The sequence below is a fragment of the Antedon mediterranea genome, chromosome 8 (assembly GCF_964355755.1).
Source record: "Antedon mediterranea chromosome 8, ecAntMedi1.1, whole genome shotgun sequence".
NCBI classification, from domain to species: domain Eukaryota; kingdom Metazoa; phylum Echinodermata; class Crinoidea; order Comatulida; family Antedonidae; genus Antedon; species Antedon mediterranea.
This window is the reverse complement of record NC_092677.1, coordinates 28,318,281-28,339,707: the sequence shown is the minus strand read 5'-3', so window position 1 is coordinate 28,339,707 and position 21,427 is coordinate 28,318,281. Positions and strand designations below refer to the sequence as shown.

Genomic DNA, 21,427 nt, shown 5'->3' with positions numbered 1-21,427 from the left:
TCAAAGTGATCAATAACATTGTGATTAAAATGGCATATTTCAACAAACATTTTTTTTTCAAGAGTAAAATATACATCTTTAAGATCTACAGCATATTGTATTTTGAGCTGGCCAACTCGATTTATTCACAATGAGCAGCCTACAGCATATTGTATTTTGAGCTGGCCAACTCGATTTATTCACAATGAGCAGCCTACAGATATTGTATTTTGAGCTGGCCAACTCGATTATTCACAATGAGCAGCCTACAGCATATTGTATTTTGAGCTGGCCAACTCGATTTATTCACAATGAGCAGCCTACAGATATTGTATTTTGAGCTGGCCAACTCGATTTATTAATGAGCAGCCTACAGCATTATTAATGTTTATGTTTTATTACAGTTGGACACATATGATTTTTAAAAGACATCCTAAACAATTATTTCAAAGCTATAGAACTTCACTTTTATTCATTAAAAAAAATGTTCTGGCTTCGAAATCAATTATCAATCAATATTCTTGGTTTTGAGACTCCGAGTTTATTACGAAACGACTGCTATTGTGTTATAGACCTTGAAATCTACGGTAACTCACATTCTATCAATGTCAAACACAATTGTCACGGACAACGATTACGTAATACTATGACAAAGCAGACAATTGCCCATATTGCAGTACACTGATTTAACAATATTATTAAAATATAGAAAATTCCTAAAAACTCGGTTGAATTGTAATTGTCCATTAAAATGTGAATAAAATGGTCAGACTATTGCAAAACTGTAATTGTTATAAAATATGATATTTATAATATTATCTATTACTAATTAGCTGGTGCAGACTGTATGTTGTTGTGGTAACCATGTGACTCATGGCTTCATTAGAAGCCGATAAAATGATAATTTTGGTGAAAAAGCCAAATGTCTGCCTAAGTTAAATATTTCAATTTTAAAACGCTATAGTTTTTTAAATAATTTATAATCTATGTTATATAAAAATATAGCTGCATAATAAGAATTCTAGAGCGCCTTTCAGTCACAAAATATAGAGAATCGTATTTCAGTCACAAAAATGTCATAAAAATGGATTAAATATTACCACATAATTGCACTTTCTTTTAGGAATATATTGTGCTAAGTTTACACAATAAAACGCTATAACATAGATTATATATATAAACACAAGAGGCAAAGAACATTAATTCTAAACCGCCCGGTGATATACTGAAATTTAATTAATTAATTTGAAACGATAAATTATATATATATATATATATATATATATAATAATACAGTATAACGAACTACTACATTCACTATAGTCCACAAAAAAATAAAGTTAAAAAAAACAACTCATGGATTACAAGGTTAATACAGCCTGTAACTGTAACCCAAAGAAACTCTTTTATAGGCCATATTTCTTACAATATTCCTGATACACCAAGTAACAACTTTTACAAAAATTATGACATACCAATCATTATATCGTGATTCATAATAATTATAGTGTTTAAATGATTCAAACCATATAAGCAGCATTATATTGAGGCGCAGGTGAGTACGGTGGGGGTGAAGTCCCACCATTTGCAGCAGCTGGTGGTGGTGATGTCGATCTTGGTGACTGTGGTCCTGATCTTAAACTTCTCCTGGTTGATTCTCTACGAAGACTAGCCCCAGTTGATGGTCTTTGTGCGTATTCTGTGTGATGTGCCTTGTTTAATTTTCTGGAAAATGCTGCGTCTGTGTGCTGCTCTTTCGCAAAATTAATAAACACCTTAAATAAAGGGATAATAAAAAGAGTTTAAACTATACTTTGCGAGACATGCTATAGTGAGTATGAACCCATCTTACATTTTTCTATTTTTCGATTTTTAAAAATTAGCAACTTTGGCTGAAAGAATGGCACATTTGTAAAATACCAATTTAAATATGACAAAATACCTGTTCTAGTGTTGTCTGACTGACGCTGTAATCTTCCATTCTCAACGCTTGTTTGTTACTTTCTAATTTACCAAATATGTAAGACCAGCTAAGATCACTATTTTCCACTTGATATTGTAATACACCCTGTAGTTACAAAAATAAATAAATACAAAAATAGATAATGACATTTTTTTTTAATGAATTCAATTATATAGGCTATAGGCCTAAATGTGAATATTGCTGGAATAATTACCTGATGTTCCTCCATTAAGACTGCGCCTGGAAACGTTCCAGTAATATATGCTTTGATGCCTTCTGATGGCACACCGTCTTCCATTTTAATAACCATAGTATATCCCTTGCCATATCTGTCAAATTTAAATATTATTAATAATGATAATTTACAAACGTACGGTATGCATACACATTAAATGCATAATTACTGTCTCACTAGGAATAATAAGCAGTTTATCAAGTACATTATTAATAATGCTCCTCATAGGATATATTTTATTTGAACAGAAAATTTAATTAAACCTAATATTTACAACATAAGACGTTGGTTACCTGCTTTTAAGATGTTGTGTGCTCCCAAGACATTTAAATTGTCCGTTTACCATTATAGCCAAACGGGTACATAAGGCCTCACACTCTTCCATACTGTAACAGGAAGGTAGGTATAAAGTAAACAATTGTGTCATTCAGATGGACACACAATTATTTTACAAAATTAGAAAGGTACTGTACCAATTCAAACTATATAGACTACATCAAACAGAATAACTAATTATAAAGACTTTATACCTATGTGATGTTAGCACAATGGAACGTCCTCCTTTCATGATTGATGTTAGAGCATTCCAAAGATATCGCCGTGCGGTTGGGTCCATTCCAGATGTTGGCTCATCCTAAAATAAAATTATAAATGGAGTAAGGAATATCAAAGTCCGGTTTAATTTATTATTTTAAGATTGAAACACTGCCTTGTAATTCTTACCAAGAACACAATTGGTGGGTTTCCAACTAAAGCAATACCAGTGCTAAGTTTCCTCTTGTTTCCACCACTATAAGAAATTAGACAAATCAAATTGAAAACATTTGGTAACGTTATTATCGATTTGCTATAATCTGTATGCAGTTGAAAATGTTTAAATCCCGTCCATAAATTATGTTTTTGTACATAAACGAATGTCCACATCGATACTGTTATTTTTCTTTGAATAGTAAAATATAATTTTATTGATCAGTGACAACATACCTATAATCACCACACAGTTTATCTGCCCATTTATTAAGAGACAAGTGTGTGACGGTAGTTTCAACAACATTTTCAATGTGATGACTTGGAATACCACGAAGACGAGCAAACATTGTCAATACTTCACGTCCTGTTAACCTCTCAATCAAAGCATCAAACTGAATAATAAAAGTACAACAAACACTTTGATTAACATTATCCATTTAATAATTCATTTATATTTTATACACAGTTTTTTCCCTATGCATTCTATATTTAAAACGTTACACTAACCTGTGGACAGTAACCAATTCGTTGCTGAACCTGTAACAAAATATGAAATACAAAGTGAATAAATCATACTTACAGTATTTCACTTCATTTTTAATGCAAATCTATTTATACTCCAATTTCTTATAACAACACTTACAAGTTTCCTCTGTGTTTGGATGTCAAATCCATCCATGTAAGCCGTTCCTGCTGTAATGCTCAGATCACCTGTCAACATTCCAAATGTTGTAGTCTTGCCAGCACCTAATGATAATATAACAAACATCTTTTAACATAGGCATGACATGACATTTATATCACCTGCCTATCGTTAAAATACAGTGTAAAGAAACATCTAGTAAAAGATGCTGAAATATAAATACCATTAACTCCAAGCAGTCCAAAGCATTGTCCTTTGGGTATCTCAAGACACAGTTGATCCACAGCCGGTGCGGGTTTCTTTGGATACACCTGTTGAAATAATATCGTCGAATTGTAATTATGATGAAGACAATTAAAAAATATACATATACAAGCTATAGAATAAAACTGAATTTGTACCTTTGAGAGGTTTTTTAGTACAACAGCTGAATCATCCTGACTAAGATCAAGTTGTAGAACCTTCTGTCTTTCAGCTGCAACATCTGATTCCTAAAACAAGAATACAAAATGTAATAAAAAGAACCGAATGATATAGGAAATACCGTTAGGTTGCATCGAATTGATTCAATATTTAGCCAAAAATCTATCACTTAAACTTCATTCACCGAACAAAAATGAAACACGTGAAATATCCATTATACGTTATCTATCATGTTTTTAGTCGCGTGGAAGCGACTCTATAGTTCACTATGTCGGTCGGTCGGTCTGTGTGTCTGTCTGTCGGTCTGTCTGTCGGTCTGTCTGTCTGTCTGTCAGTCCGGTATCACTATGCGTTTTATCGCTTTATGACCTTATCTTGATATCAGTTTAATCTAGCTAAGTCAATTTTTCACAGAATATTCCTTATGGCCAGGAATCGATGTGGTTATGTTTTCACGGTGCGCAATAAAAAATTACGCGGTCTACGCACGATTTAACGAAATCACGTTTGTAATCATATCTTAACAACCATGAATCACAATTAAATAAAATTTGGTACTCATAAATTTCAGGGCATAAATCAACATATGGCAATACAATTACGTGCGTAGCGCATGTAACGCATGCGTACGCGCGCTTAAAATTTTCAAAATTTATTTTCGATGAAATAAGAGTACGTTTCAGGCAATTTTAAGCGTTTACAAAATTGCCATGAGTGCGCAGATTTTTGCGCGCGCACTGCGCGTTAAATGTTATTGCGCACTCTTTTTGCCTGATTTCTGTTTTCTTGACTTACTTTTCAACTCGAAATTACGTTATACGAGCACGTCAAAAGTGACAGGCTACGCACGTGTAAAATATAAATGTTTTTAAACATTTCAACATTTTTAAACATTTCGGTCAGTATAGTTCACTATGTCGGTCGGTCCGTCTGTCTGTCGGTCTGTTTGTCTGTCGGTCCGGTATCACTATGCATTGTAGCACGCGACTTAATGGCTGTTTTTTAAAGAAAGTTAACTTACGTCTGGACTTGGAATGTGATTCTTTAAAACTGACGCGGATCTTGCAGGAATAAAAAAGTTGACCTACAATAAAGAAAAATAATATAGATAATAAGGAAAGAGAATCAACCATGAGACGTCATAGCCAAATATAATCATAATGATCAAAATTACCTCAATAAGCAATGTAAGAATAATAAAGGCAACTCCTGCTATGAACATGTACAAACAATAGGTACCAATACCAGGCTTGTCCCAGGCTAAGTTGTTGTCTTCGTATTTAACACCACCGTCTATACAAGTCATCATTGAACTGTGAAACATATTTTAAAAATACAGATTTAAACATATATTTTATAACAAACCAAAAAGTGGTACCAACGTTTAAAAAAAGTTCAATGTTCTTAACTCATATTGTCACAAATATTCATTTACACACAAACGTTTTATTTATAATGTTTTTGTTCAACGAAAGTAGATTTTTAGTTTTTAGTAGCGTGCAACGCGACTCTACAGCTCACTATGTCGGTCGGTTGGTCGGTCGGTAAACAACTTGAGCAGGCAACTTGAGCAGGCGACTGCAGCCATGTATATGGCCTTGTTACTTAGAGTATGAGTATCAAACTTACTCTTGGTCCGTGGTGCACACTCGCCTTATAGCATCATTATTGCCCAGTGTAATAAGAGCCTGACCCAGGCAATGTGTTGGAATAAGGCAAAATATATAATCCAATTGGTCAGCTAAACCGTCAGGTATGTCGTCATCAAATAATCCCAAGATAAAAACAGTAAGAATCGTAAACTGTATAATAAAAAAGAAAGAATTTTAGACAAATGTTATATTCAATATTAATTGTCAATATTAAATTGTTAATATCAAATAAAATGTTATATTCAATATTAATTGTCAATATTAAATTGTTAATATCAAATCTTATATTCAATATTAATTGTCAATATTAAATTGTTAATATCAAATGTTATATTCAATATTAATTGTCAATATTAAATTGTTAATATCAAATGTTATATTCAATATTAATTGTCAATATTAAATGTTATATTCAATATTAATTGTTAATATCAAATGTTATATTCAATATTAATTGTTAATATCAAATGTTATATTCAATATTAATTGTCAATATTAAATTGTTAATATCAAATCTTATATTTAACCTCTAAGCAGTCAATATCTGTATAATATCAAATGTTATATTCAATATTAATTGTTATATTCAATATCAAATGTTATATTCAATATCAAATGTTATATTCAATATCAAATGTTATATTCAATATCAAATGTTATATTCAATATCAAATGTTATATTCAATATCAAATGTTATATTCAATATCAAATGTTATATTCAATATCAAATGTTATATTCAATATCAAATGTTATATTCAATATCAAATGTTATATTCAATATCAAATGTTATATTCAATATCAAATGTTATATTCAATATCAAATGTTATATTCAATATCAAATGTTATATTCAATATCAAATGTTATATTCAATATCAAATGTTATATTCAATATCAAATGTTATATTCAATATCAAATGTTATATTCAATATCAAATGTTATATTCAATATCAAATGTTATATTCAATATCAAATGTTATATTCAATATCAAATGTTATATTCAATATCAAATGTTATATTCAATATCAAATGTTATATTCAATATCAAATGTTATATTCAATATCAAATGTTATATTCAATATCAAATGTTATATTCAATATCAAATGTTATATTCAATATCAAATGTTATATTCAATATCAAATGTTATATTCAATATCAAATGTTATATTCAATATCAAATGTTATATTCAATATCAAATGTTATATTCAATATTAAATGTTATATTCAATATCAAATGTTATATTCAATAATCGGTGATCAACAAATTCAAATAGAATAAACATTACAGTTCAGTTTTGAATATTAAGGTTATACAATAATTGTTTACTTACCATGCTAAGAATAGCAAGGAGGAATATAGTGAGAGCTGTGGCATTGACTGGAGTCTTGAACAGAAAAGATGCGCTATACACAAATGGAATAGCCATCCAACCAAATAATAACTACAAATAATAAAACATTGTATAACTTATGTAGGAATAAATATAAAAAATGTCTTTTAAGAACAAATGTTAAATTCAAGAGTTGCAAGCTAATAATTTCGAAATATGGACTTTAATATGACTTGCAACCATCTCTCAATGTATATTCTATCATTATTAAAATTAAAGTAATTCATTAACTTACAAAGATCACAGCAACAGCCCCAAGGTTTTCACCACCATAAGCATCCAAGTTGACCGCTGCAAATATGATGATGATACATACATAAACTATAGCAAAATTGCAAAGATCCCATACGAATGTAGCTCCCCAGTAACTTAAAGTATCAACTCCACTTACGAACTGAAGATGCTTCGCCTGTAAACACAATATATTTGTTTTTAGTTTGGTAAGATAGATGATGATATATTTATATTATAAAACTATTAACAAACACCTTAATAAAAACGAGTAAAATCAATTATTTTCATCATTACCTTATTTTCCTTTTCTCCGACAATGAAACCAATAAAGCTAGCAGTGAGAAACGCCATACCAAAGACAACTAAGATTGCAAGCCCAAATGTATCCTCACCCGATGAAGCGTCATCCACCTACACAACAATATTGGATACGTGAAGCTGATAAGTGAAGAATAAGCCGCACGTGGCCAAAACATTGTCACGCTTCTATGTTTTGGACAGACGCAAACTTTGAGAAAATCCGATTTGTCAATTGAAAAGAGTACTAAAGTAGATACCGTATTTGGTATGTATATTTATTTTTAACTTCATAATGTTCAAATACCTGAGATGTGAGATCTTTAGGCAGTGGGTAGTTATAAGTTTTAATGCTGTATTCATCACTAGTAACAGCCTGCAGAATCATGTTAGAAGCAGCATTAAGAACTTGTGCTGATGTATGATAGGCCTGTCATTTGAAAAAAGATAATATTAAATAAGACATTTCTCCCAAAATCATCTCAATTTAAATTCGTTTTATTTGATTTGAACACTCACACTTGATGCTGAATAATGTGATAATACAACTTTAGTTAAAAATATTAAAGCTGTAAAATACCTCATTGCTATACCATGCTGTAATTAAAGTTCCATTTGTCACATTTGTAGCAGAAGTTACCAAATCAGAGTTTGCTAATTGTTTAATAAATGTCACATTCGACTGAAAAAAAAACAAGTTATGTCACAATATAGATTAGGGTACAAGTTCATCAATGCAATCCGCCAACGAGTCTATCTACTTGTACATTCTATTTTTGTTAAATTGAAGAAACGACATTTATTGTTTATATATGAATATGTTTCAACCTGTGTTAAAGGAAACATTAAAGAATTACTTACAACTGCGCTGTTGTTAGAGACTGCGAGGATGTTTGCAACAAGTAGCTCAGTGTCCAATGAATTGTCTACCGTCACAAAGCCTGCCACCAACTCGTTAAAAAACCCTGGTATATCGTCTGGATTTTTTTCCAAAACATATTCTTGAAAGTAAGTATTTGGATCTGATAAAATACTCACTTGTGCCCCAATCGGACACTCGGTGCTATCCCAGCTAGAAAATAAAACCAAATCCTTTAAAAAACTAAATCTGGGAAGCATGCAAGTTTTAGCATTAATAAACAACATTACTATAGTGCACAACTGAAACAATAAATCAAGGAGCATTTTCAAGTATAACGACCATTTTTGTTAAGTGAACAAACGTAAGCATACGTACTAAGTGTTGTTTACACAAGACTTGCAGTTGGTATATGAATATTCCGAGTTAACATCATCGCACACATCTCTTGATGCCGAGTTTAGCTGTAAAAAAAAATTGATGATGAAAAATGAAAACAGGTCTAACGTCGAAATGTATGGTATTTTAGTAATATTAATTACGAAGATAAGTGAACCCTCATTTTTACAGACTTGGTTTGCTTTTAATAATTAGCTTTATTTTGAATACGGACATACCCAAGAAGCACAATTGTCGTTGAGAACAATAAAGTTGTATTGACAACATGACTCTGCTGTTACAGGAACTGGTTCTGGTTCACCTTTGACCTTTCCATTATTCATGTCTATGATCGTTTGGACATCATTGCGAACATTTAAAACATCATTTTGCTTAAACTTCAATCCTACTAAATAGTCGAAATTCTGAAAAAAATTGAGTAATTTATATTCATCAAATGTGGAAAAACAATTATCAATCTTGAAACAATAATTATAGGTAACAAAAATTAAAACAAAAACATTTCCTATGTAGAGTTACTGCCACTACAAGCTTAAAATGGTAAAATTTTGAGGTTCTAAACACCAAGCATTCGAAACTGATACTCTTCCTTTTGACGATCACTATATTGTGAAACATTATATTCTTTTAAGAATGAAGTATGATTACCTGTACATCTCTAACAGCAGCAGCATTAAGTATGATTACCTGTAAATCTCTAACAGCAGCATTAAGTATGACTACCAGTACATCTCTAACAGCAGCATTAAGTATGATTACCTGTACATCTCTAACAGCAGCATTAAGTATGATTACCTGTACATCTCTAACAGCAGCATTAAGTATGACTACCTGTACATCTCTAACAGCAGCATTAAGTATGATTACCTGTACATCTCTAACAGCAGCATTAAGTATGATAACCTGTACATCTCTAACAGCAGCATTAAGTATGATTACCTGTACATCTCTAACAGCAGCATTAAGTATGATTACCTGTACATCTCTAACAGCAGCATTAAGTATGATTACCTGTACATCTCTAACAGCAGCAGCATTTGTGGTAATTAAGAATGAAGTATGATTACCTGTACATCTCTAACAGCAGCATTTGTGGTAAAGTCGGCATAATACACCTTATGGTCAACGTTTTCAGCTTCGTTTAACTTGCTCAAACTTAATTCTAACTTAGCATCATCACCACCAGCGCCACCGGTAGTTAAAATGATAATTAACCCAAGTAAAATAAACATCAATGGAAAGAAAAGTTGAAGAAGAACGGCCTTTTTGTCCCGTCTGCTGTTTAGGAAACGTTTCAGAAACATGGCCTTAAACTGTTGAACTTTTAAATCAAACCCAGTCAACAATTCTGAAAATAAAACGTTTATAGTAATTAAAACAAACGATTGTTAAAAAATGGTTTACTAACATTTTAACTAGAAATAATAAATAATGTGCACAATACCTTCTCTTTTAATCTCCAGTTTTGAAATATCTACAGTTTGTGCTGCCTTCTGAATATTCTGCATTGTTGTAGATGCAACGGCTTCTTCATCATCGTCATTGTTGGCAGTTCCATTTGCTTTTGCTTCTGCTTGTTCACCAACTTTCATGAATACTTCTTCTAAAGTTGTGATGGACACACCGAAACTTTCAACACCGAGACTTGTTCGCTGTCCTATAACACAAAGAAAGAGATAATATACATAGGATAGTTTTTTTTAGAGCAGGTGGTGTGTATGATAATGCTACATTATCGGCTAAAGTATACAGTACCTTCAACATTTTCAAAAAGCGATTGAAACTGCGAGGTACTGTCCCCTGGTAAAATATAAGCAAGCTCTGCACCAATATTTGACTCCAGATAACTTCCAGGTACATAATCTTGAATAATTTTTGTAAGTTGATCAACTTGGCAATTTTCATTCTTAACCAGTGTCATGTGATAACCAACTCCATATCGGTTTTTAAGAAAGTGAGAGCTGCCACTGCAGAGTAGTTGTCCGTGTGCCATGATGGCAATACGATCTCCCAACAAATCGGCCTCGTCCCTAAAGTAAAGAATCAATCAGAATCAGTATTTATAACATATAATATGTAGGCTTACAATTGCGGAGGATATTCATTTGAAAACCCTTACTATGTACATATTAATATTGTATACATTACTTACATAAAGTGTGTAGTGAGTACCATGGTCTTTCCTGCTTTGTACTTTAATAACAAATCCCAAGTAGCGCGACGTGCATATGGATCCATGCCAGAGGTAGGCTCATCTAGAATCACAACTTCTGATCCTCCAATCAAAGCAATCGCACAACTAAAATACAGAATATGTGACAAATATATATATATATAGATTTTTTTAATGGAATAATTGCGTTTCTATAAAATCAGAGTTGGAATCCGAATTTGTAGATAAATGGAGAAGAAGTTTACCTCAGTTTTCGTTTCATGCCACCTGACAGTGAACTGGATGCTGTGTTAGTCTTGTCAACCAATTGTAAGTCTTCTATCATTGACTTTACTTCAGCATTGGCTTCTGGGCCACTTTTACCCTATAATAAAAAACACAAATTTGTTAATAATGATTTGTTATTGACACGTGACTGTATAATATAAATGGTTACTAATAGTTAATTGTTGATTACCTTTAGATTAATAAAGAAATCGAGATGTTCTTTAACCGTCAGACGATCAAACAAGACATTGTGCTGTGGACATAAGCCGAGACTTGACCGTACAGATTGAATGTCTGTCACAATACTCTTGCCATTGATAGTAGCTGAGCCTGAAGTTGGTGGAAATAAACCGGTCAATATGGACATTGTAGTAGTTTTACCAGCTCCGTTGTGACCAAGAAGAGATGTTATTTGACCTTTGTACATCTTCAGTGAGAGGTCATCAACAGCAAGTTTTTTCCCAACTGAACTCTAAGTAAAATATAAACATTTTGCTGTTTTGTTTATTACGCTATTAATCAATTATCTGCATATGTTTAATCCGGATGTTTTCAGGATATGAAAAAAATATAAAACATATTAAAACTAACCATGGAGGAAATATACACATATATATGTATACATCTGTATATTTCCTCCATGAACTAACAAGCCTAACATAATAAGCAATATACTTACATGGTAAACTTTACGCAGTTTTTTAATATCAATACCAACTTCCAAATTTGGGGATTCTTCATGGTTTTTGCTAATTATCCTATCCATAGAAAACTGTGAAGTATAAAACATGTATGTATTTAATTTAAATTGTATTTTCTAATTAATATTCAGTTTCTGCAAAAATCAAAGTTATTGATATTTATTTATTCTTAATTATATTCTTACCCCTCCTTCATCATTTCGGCAAACATCGATTTCGTTTAAAGAAGGTCCAAACCAGTAGGATCTTTGGAAAGGGAAGTAAATCGGTTGTGGAATACCATACTTTCCTGGGAAAACTTGTTCGACATACCTGAAATTAAATCAACATCCACAATGCAACATAACACTTTTTGTTTTAGTTTCATTAGCTACAATGTATGAGTTGGATTTAGGTGTTTAGACATCATAACAAAAAGTTTCAGTTCCAATTTCATTAGCTACAGTAGCCTGTGAGTGCTGGCTTAATGTTATAAGGTATATTGAATTGAAAATCCAAAATGTAAAATAATATCTGATATATGTTATTTTACAACATAACAAAATATATACAAACACATACAAATCGATATGAATGTCATACATTTTGAATTATTAAGGTTGTCAAAACCCTCAATTGATATGTTTATCAATACAAAAAACTCACCACATAATCAGGAAAAATATGATACTATCAACTATAAGCATGAGGAAGCAGACGCCCAAGTTAAAGCTATCTCCTGGAGAAGGAGTTTCACCAAAATTGCTCCACTGAATGCCTTCTTCTCTGATCTCAAACCGTGATATTATGTTCATGGCAAATCCCATGTTTGTGTTAGGTAGCAGACTCGAAAACGTTTTCAGAGATCTAAAATGCAAAATATTCTAAGTTAATGATTGACAAAGTAAGCCTACAACAATTATTGGTGGTTAACATATTAAAGATACAAACAACTATATCCAAGGTGTTAGCAAACTGTATGCAATTATAATACTCGGTTCCTGTAAATTAAAACAATAAGATTTTTGATATTTATTTTTGTATAAATTACACCAGAAAAATCAAAGATGAATTGAGAAAAAAAGGTTGTTCTACATTAGGCCTATCTTCTTATTCCGTTTCTTTATCATGACAATTCTACTGAAAAAGTCACTACGGTATGCTTCAATGGAAAAATAGTAATTGTGTGTATACTACCTGGACGCGTTTTGTACTTACGCTGATGTTTTAGTGTAATCCAAGAATTGTAAAGGCAGATAACTCAAATACCAAAGAAGTAAGCCAAAAATAAATCCAAGTCGAGATCTTGAGAAAAAGACGCTTATCATGAAATTCCACATTGTGTTAGCAAATGCCCAACACATGAAATACAACAGTAAAATAAAGCCATTACTGTATTCAAATATTTTTCCAGCCTAAATCACAAAAAAAAAAAACTTTTTCAATCTGAAATAATATATAACATTTGGAAAAAGTTATCGAAATTCATTTAACGATGAATTCGATTATTTAAAAGGATATCGCCATAAGTGAACGTTTTGAAGTAATGAATAAAACAAACCTTAAATAGTATGACGATGAGTATGATTGAAATGAGGAGGAATGAATAGGTTTTGACAAACCATGCCAGCCAGTGGATCCAGTTAGCCAAACCCATCATTTTCATACTTTCTTTTAAACGTGTCTCTTTCTCAATCACAAGTTCCTGAAATAAAATAGTGATATTTGTATCAACTGAACTTTTGTAAACTAAAATTAAAAATACGGATTGTCATGGCTTAGTAAATTTCAGCAAACATTTCAGACACAGAATACGGTACTTGGTTGACAATGTGTCCCTACTCGAAAGGAATAAAGAGTTGCGTTGTTTTTTTGAGCAAGTTATTTTAATTTATCAAATCAAATTCATTATAGTAAAAGCATAGTGGCCAAGAATTATGTTAATTTTGTTGTAACTTTTTATTTGTTTGACCATAACATTATAATCTGTACTATTGTGTTAAATCCAAACCAACCTTAACAATTGTTCCAGCAGAGTAGATGAATGCAAATATCAGGAGAAGAGGCAGGATAAATTGAATGGTTAAAATAAACGGATCACTCCTGTATGGTGGATATGGAAATTGCTGAAAAGAGAATAGAATTAGATTAGAAGTACTGCTACGTACATTTTTTTTAGAACATTCGTTACGTAACAAAGTTCATATGCAGCACGATAAAATATAACTGATAAATCACTGCGGGTTTAATGTTCGTTATTCATTACTTTTGATACTGTTCATACAACTACATAATTGTTTTAAAATACCTGCATTTGTAGAGTAACACTTGCAGCTTTGACAGGGTTAAAAGTGGCAGATTGCGCAAGTCGGATGACTCGATCTACGCCATATTGGACCATTAAGAACCGTTGTCTGTACTGACTATTTGTGATAGAAAAAAAGACAGTTTAAAATGTAATCCATTTTAAATACTGTATAATACTTTTTAATAATTAAAAGCTGGAAATTACTTTTGAGGCACGATAATTGATTGATTGAATAAATAATTTATGAATGTTTAATAATAAAACAGCAATGACAATAGCAAGGTAGACCTACATAGGACTTATGGATTTACAACAAAGCAGCCTCAAAGCCTACTACAGCTGATCAAAGCAATTAAAAGCCCCATAAATAGTTAAATCAAAAGTCTAGTTACTTGTAATCACGTGGTCCAGGCTCCTCAAATGCTGGGTAAATCAGCTCCGTGTTCCAGGTTTCATCGTCAACCAGATTGTGAGATAAACGAATACTATATTCCATATTCTTTGGGAGTTCAGTAGTGGCTCCATCGAACTCAAAGACCACAGCTAATTGTATGGAATAATAAATCAATTAAGTCACACCTATATATTTAATTATATTATAAGATAGTGGTAGAAGAATATTGAAGAACACTGCATAAATTTGGCTTTTATTTTGTCAAGTTCTTTTATATTTCATGGATATGTAAAAGTGTTGATGGTTCTGTTGATATATTTTTGTATTCGCTTGTTTCCGTCATAAGGTTTTGTCTAATGTCAGTAATATCTAAATGTTGTCTTGTTATTTGTTGATTTGTGTATGTAGGTCCATATTTTATTATATGATATGTCTTTAAACCATGTTAATGGTGACGTATCGTCACTGTAGGGTGATGATGAAATAAAATAAAAAAATAAATAAATTAACACGGGCTGCTGCATAATTATGACGTTTATTAATTTAATTTTTAAAGAGATTTAAATAAATATAATTGAAGATGTACCCCCATAGAATGCATCTTCGTCCTCTGCAGCTGCAGTAGCCATTTCAGCCTCACTGGTAAATGAACGGTTGGAAAGCGGCACTTGGATCAAAGCGGCAGTCGTTGACATAATAGCGTAGGCTTGTGTAAACAAAGATAACATCAAGTTAACATCGCTCATGTATGATTTGAATGTAAGTTAATTATCTTTAGGTATCAAAAGTGATATAATTTGTATACAAAAGAAACAGCTTCTAAATAAATGTAGACATAAGAACCAGAAACAAACTTATACATTTGAAAGCCACCACCCAAATATAACTCACTGCACCATTGCACATAGTACACAATTTTGTCATTGTTGCGCACTCAAAAAATTTTCATTCGTTCATTATTGTCAGCCAGATTAAACCAAGGAACACACGATTGAAAATGTCACCAAGCTACTAGACCACGGTAAGCATCAGCCATCAAATACGTAGGCCTAACTTACGCTAGGACTAGTGACCAATCACTGACCGCAAAGCATCAGCCATCAAATACGTAGGCCTAACTTACGCTAGGACTAGTGACCAATCACTGACCGCAAATTAAATTATTAATACATATTTGCAATAAATATTGTATAATATATGACCTGAATTCATCAACCTCGTGGATGAATAGTGCTATTGATCGATGGCTGTAAGCTATGTCCTTTTGTTTACCATGTTGATCTCGTACTATATGTACAGTCTTAGAGCATATATCCATTTACATTCACTATAGAAGTAATTTCTATTGGAGTAATCAACCGGTATGGAGCACCTTTCACCTACTATTATTCACACCATCAATGCTATTTGAAAACTACCATGTTTTTCTCTGGTATTAAGAATCGTGGACTATTTTTATTTTTAATGTACACGACTAGTAAAAGTTTATTATCCAGACCTAAAATTATAATAATTATGTTTGTCTACTTACTTAATTCATTTTGTGGAAAATATGTAAGTTTTCGGCAACTATACGTTTCACATAAATTAGGATCATCAAAAGACGATATGTTTGCTAAAGTGTCCTGTGTGAATAACGATAAAATGGCATCGTCCGAGTAACCAGGTGAAAACGTACCTAAAAAATAGAACATGATAATATGAGATATGTTGCCATAATTATAGTAAATATATACGGTATATAGGCCTACTGAAAAAAGATAGTTTCATTTTTTGAAAAGTGAACACACAAAACAATGATAACATTTGATTTAATTAATTCACTTACTAAAGCAATTGTCGGTAGAATTAGTGAGGCCTCTGAAATGAATAATTAATAAGATTGAATACATTATTAATTAAAATATTCCACTATTTCAACATGTTTAAATAGGCCTACACTCTATAATTCTGATTTCTTTGTAATTTGTATAACCGTGGACCTATAGTATACATTAATTATTGTATAGGTCCATGGTATAACCTAATGCAAATATTATAATGGAGATGCACGTTTCATTTTTTATTTATGAATTTTGATATCCGATGTAGATGCCTACGAGTAAAGCCGAATAAATCAAACTGTGAAATACCATGTCTGCTTTTTGCTACATGTTTTGTCATCATCAACAATAACAAGTGCCAGTCAGCTTTTTGCTACATTTTTTGTCATCATCAACAATAACAAGTGCCAGTCTGCTTGTTGCTACATGTTTTGTCGTCATCAACAATAACAAGTGCCAGTCTGCTTTTTGCTACATGTTTTGTCGTCATCAACAATAACAAGTGCCAGTCTGCTTCTTGCTACATGTTTTGTCATCATCAACAATAGCAAGTGCCAGTCTGCTTTTTGCTACATGTTTTTGTCATCATCAACAATAGCAATTGCCAGTCTGCTTTTTGCTACATGTTTTGTCATCATCAACAATAAGTGCCAGTCTGCTTCTTGCTACATGTTTTGTCATCATCAACAATAACAAGTGCCAGTCTGCTTTTTGCTACATGTTTTGTCATCATCAACAATAACAAGTGCCAGTCTGCTTCTTGCTACATGTTTTGTCATCATCAACAATAACAAGTGCCAGTCTGCTTCTTGCTACATGTTTTGTCGTCATCAACAATAACAAATGTCAGTCTGCTTTTTGCTACATGTTTTGTCGTCATCAACAATAACAAGTGCCAGTCTGCTTCTTGCTACATGTTTTGTCATCATCAACAATAGCAAGTGCCAGTCTGCTTTTTGCTACATGTTTTGTCATCATCAACAATAGCAATTGCCAGTCTGCTTTTTGCTACATGTTTTGTCATCATCAACAATAACAAGTGCCAATTGGGGGAACATACTAATAGGTGATAATTACAGCTTATGGGGTTTATAGTTTACAGATGTGGTTTTTGTTTTTACAGGTAATCGTAAAATTTACCGGTAACCGGTACATTTTACCGGTAACTTAGTTATGTAAGACTCTCATTTCATTTATAGCTCACAAGCAAACTACAGATATGAATCTTTCAAGTGATTTGCAAATATTGTATCTCAATAAAAAGAATGTTATGCGACCGCAATATAAATAGTAAGCCTACTTTCGTTACAACGCCATGTGGAATTGTGCAGACCTTTCCTCTAATCACAGACAACTTTTAGACCAAATAATATTAATTGATGAATCATGATTGGACACACTTGTGCCAGAATAGAGCCAAGTGGTTTATCCAGGATTTTCTGTACAAACCAGGATGTACCCGATAACTATTTCTCGGAAGGAATTTCACTGACGCAATAATCTCTAATTGATCCAAAGGAAGAGAAAAGATCCGATAACCGGGTCACTAATTAATTTAAAGTAAGATTCAATAACAAAAATTATTGTTACCAATGCTGATTTAGTTACATTTTTATTAATATTTGTTATGCTCCAATAAGGCTTTATTTTGAATATAACATAGGCCTATTTGTTATAAATAATAATTGAATGTGAATTGCTTACTTTGCAAGTAACAGCAACGCAGTAAATAACAGTGGTAGGATAATTTCAAATACGGTTCCAACGGGTCTACGAATCTACATTAGAAAACAAAAATCGTCAATGGTATTTATACAGTGGAACCCCTGTCAATAAGGGTTTCCCCTGAATACACTGAGGTGTGTCTTAAAGGAGAGGTTAGTACTGCCATCAACATTATTAAAATATTAGTAACATGATAATACTAGAATGTTATTGTCAGCATTATCATGGAGTAACCATGGCATTATGTTCAATGTCATTATCATGGAGTAACCATGGCATTATGTTCAATGTCATTAATCATGGAGTAACCATGGCATTATGTTCAATGTCATTAATCATGCATTACTCCTCCAGAGTTCTTACGTATTTTTTTTATCATGGACATTTTAATTTTTTGTCACTAAAACTGTATTTGAGGTAAGAATTCAATACATACCTGTAGAAGCCAATTTTTCCACAGCAACAGCTTGAATTGCCTTAGTCGCAACCCCATTGTGACGAAAGTCACTGAAATTTTAAAAACATTAATTTGATGTACAAATGTAAATTGCTGCTCAATTCAAAACGTTACAAGTATTTCATTTTTCAGTGCGTTTAATAAATTATTACTCAAGACTTGACTATATAATATATCAATCTAATTCAATAATTATAAGACTAATAAGACTTGGACCCATTGGAAATAATTCTGGTGATAACCAGGCCTAATTGGGTTATCCAGGCATTACATTTTTCTTTGTAATTGTAGATCAAATCAATTTAGGCCTACTAAATAAGAATCATTTATTGTAGCTGTTCAACCCGATTTCATTTCCTTATGCCCATCCACCGTCCTCGTCATTATCTAAATGTAATTTTACAGGCATATTTATAGCATGTTGTTTTTACACGAATGCTAACGTCATTATTTTCAGACAATAAGAGATTGACAATAATTATACAACAACGACAGTTGCATTGTGGGTCTTACACACAATAAGCCCAGGTTTATTAGGAACTATACATCTCAGGTGTATTATAGTTCATTTTTATAATGTCATTTTAAAAGTACGTACTGTATAAAGTACGTACTGTATAAATATTCGCGAGTGCTCACCTACAGTAATTTACACTACCTGACTATAAAACTAAGTGCAATCTTTACACTAATTAGTACGGTTACATAATAGTATGGTACGTAGGCCTAATTGGTATGCGTTGGAGTTAGCTGTATGCCAATCCATACAAAAACTGCAGGTATACTTTGTGTAGTAGTAGAGAGTAGAAAAGATAACGTAATATATATATAAATATATGTATCTGGTGATATTTATATTATCAAAACCTAATGTTAATCCTATAAAAAATAACGAACTCGGTTGGTTGGTGGACCTGTTACACTGAACCTGTATATATAATTACATACACATATATTTCAACAAAACATAGTGTTTTTTACGCATTTCCTATTAATTCCGTTATATTAAGAGATATACACATTCTAGTAATTAAATTTACCTGAACAAGTTATATTTCTCCCGGTATGTCGTTTATAGTGTCTGTCTCCTGATGTGTCGTTGATAGTGTCTGTTTTGTCATGCGAAAGTAGGACTACCTCATGAACGTTCGATAATTATTATATCGGTTGAGAGGACAAGCTTTGTTAAAGCAAGTTCATGAATATTCATAGGAACACGTGATGTATTTAAGCACACCAATTCAATAGCAATCGAATCATTTTGTTTGCCATTCACTACGTCATTACATTACGTCATCATAAACGTTCCATCACACCCCAACGTCCATTACTGAATAAAACCAACTTCAGTCTAATATAATAAAAATGTAGAACTGAATTGTAATATTAATTTAACGACATGCTCAATATTTTATACATTTTTTATTATAATAATAACAACGATTGAATCATCCTAATTGCTTATTATTAGGCCTATAATTCAATTCTTTTTTCCAAACAGATTTCAATCATAAGTTATAACTAGGTCTATATACTAAACATTAAAAAAAAAATTATATAACATATTTTTATGACTTTAAATATTTAGGCCAGTAAATTCTACTTCACGTTTAGAGTGGCGTTATTGACCTCGCGGAGTTTCTTCGTAGAAACTGTGTGATCTTCCTGGTACGAATGACGTCTACAGATCCCGGATAAAGTGTGTTGACCTTCTATTAATATACATTATTATAATACTATACCGTACTACTATGTCACGTGATGCATATTGTATGATTAATCCTTTCCATCACTGATAAATTAATGAATAAAAATGGTTAGTAAATCCTATTGTATTTTATTTATTATATTATGTTAAGAACACGTCCTGCAGTGACATATGTTTATTAATGGCGTCCCGTCTTTTGGGGAATATCTAAGAAAGTTTTTATTGTTAAATAGAATGTCAGCTAGCAAAAATGAAATGAGAATGTATTATGTTATCTTCATTTAAATCATCCAGACTCCATAACGAAATGATGGAGATCCTGAGATGATCTGATACTGGTGGTGTGTTTTTTTTGTGTCTGTCTTTTTTATTTAAACTTGTTTATGCCATTGATTTTGTAACTATGGACGTCCGTTTCCGAAATAAAAGTAAAATATTAATGATATTACTACATAATTTTAATTCGGTCAATTCAGTCAATATTATGTTTATGAATACAAAATAATTAATAAGAAAAGATAAATATAATAGATGAATGTTATGCTATTTTATTATATATATTATTATATATATTATTATATATATATATATATATATATATATATATATATATATATATATATATATATATATATATATATATATATATATATATTATATATATTATTAGTATAGAATCATTATAATGTTTTGAGCAGCGCGTGCAAACAAGAATGTATCCCTGGTAACATCACGCTATTGTTCGACGGTCAATATAATTATTGCCAATATTTGTTTTCGCATAATTTCATTTACCTAACGTCCGGCGGTTTAGACCACTTAGCATTGGTGTCTTCACCAACATTTCAACGATGTCTATGGATAAACTCTCATATAATAATATATTTGGACAAAGAAATCACTGAAACCTTAACATTTCACTTATATTAATCATGGGGGAAATAAAAATAGTCTATTCAAGAGGAATTTTACAACCGGAACTTCGAAGTAACTGGCCATATCACGTGATAGTCTTTATTGTTCGTTTTGTATTAGTAACGGAGGTATATGGCTAGCCAA

General features: G+C 31.7%; 1 protein-coding gene across 3 annotated transcripts; it reads right to left on the bottom strand.

Annotated features, from left to right (window-relative positions):
• Positions 1 to 95: 95 nt before the first annotated feature.
• LOC140056648 (phospholipid-transporting ATPase ABCA3-like) lies at positions 96 to 19,810 on the bottom strand. Of its 3 annotated transcripts, none has more exons than XR_011846791.1 (43): positions 19,701 to 19,810; positions 18,640 to 18,710; positions 18,183 to 18,256; positions 16,484 to 16,515; positions 16,187 to 16,333; positions 15,242 to 15,361; positions 14,654 to 14,804; positions 14,262 to 14,376; positions 13,969 to 14,079; positions 13,515 to 13,658; positions 13,172 to 13,368; positions 12,620 to 12,820; positions 12,160 to 12,286; positions 11,953 to 12,045; positions 11,464 to 11,745; positions 11,252 to 11,370; positions 10,986 to 11,132; positions 10,589 to 10,863; positions 10,278 to 10,490; positions 9,901 to 10,181; positions 9,052 to 9,237; positions 8,813 to 8,898; positions 8,437 to 8,647; positions 8,156 to 8,257; positions 7,883 to 8,005; positions 7,573 to 7,689; positions 7,280 to 7,453; positions 6,985 to 7,095; positions 5,623 to 5,795; positions 5,168 to 5,306; positions 5,015 to 5,077; positions 3,972 to 4,061; positions 3,794 to 3,881; positions 3,571 to 3,674; positions 3,435 to 3,464; positions 3,162 to 3,319; positions 2,901 to 2,967; positions 2,708 to 2,811; positions 2,471 to 2,563; positions 2,157 to 2,271; positions 1,922 to 2,047; positions 246 to 1,754; positions 96 to 193 (listed from the first exon to the last, which is right to left on the bottom strand). XR_011846791.1 is itself a non-coding variant. In XM_072102094.1 (42 exons), exons 2-42 carry the CDS (start codon positions 18,694 to 18,696, stop codon positions 1,500 to 1,502), a joined length of 5,601 nt encoding a protein of 1,866 aa, XP_071958195.1. In that variant the 5' UTR covers positions 18,697 to 18,710; positions 19,701 to 19,810; the 3' UTR covers positions 96 to 1,499. The 3 variants fall into 3 exon arrangements, 1 of the variants encoding a protein (XP_071958195.1); XR_011846792.1 differs by having other exon boundaries at positions 96 to 299; positions 350 to 1,754; XM_072102094.1 differs by having other exon boundaries at positions 96 to 1,754.
• Between the last annotated feature and the right edge of the window lie 1,617 nt (positions 19,811 to 21,427).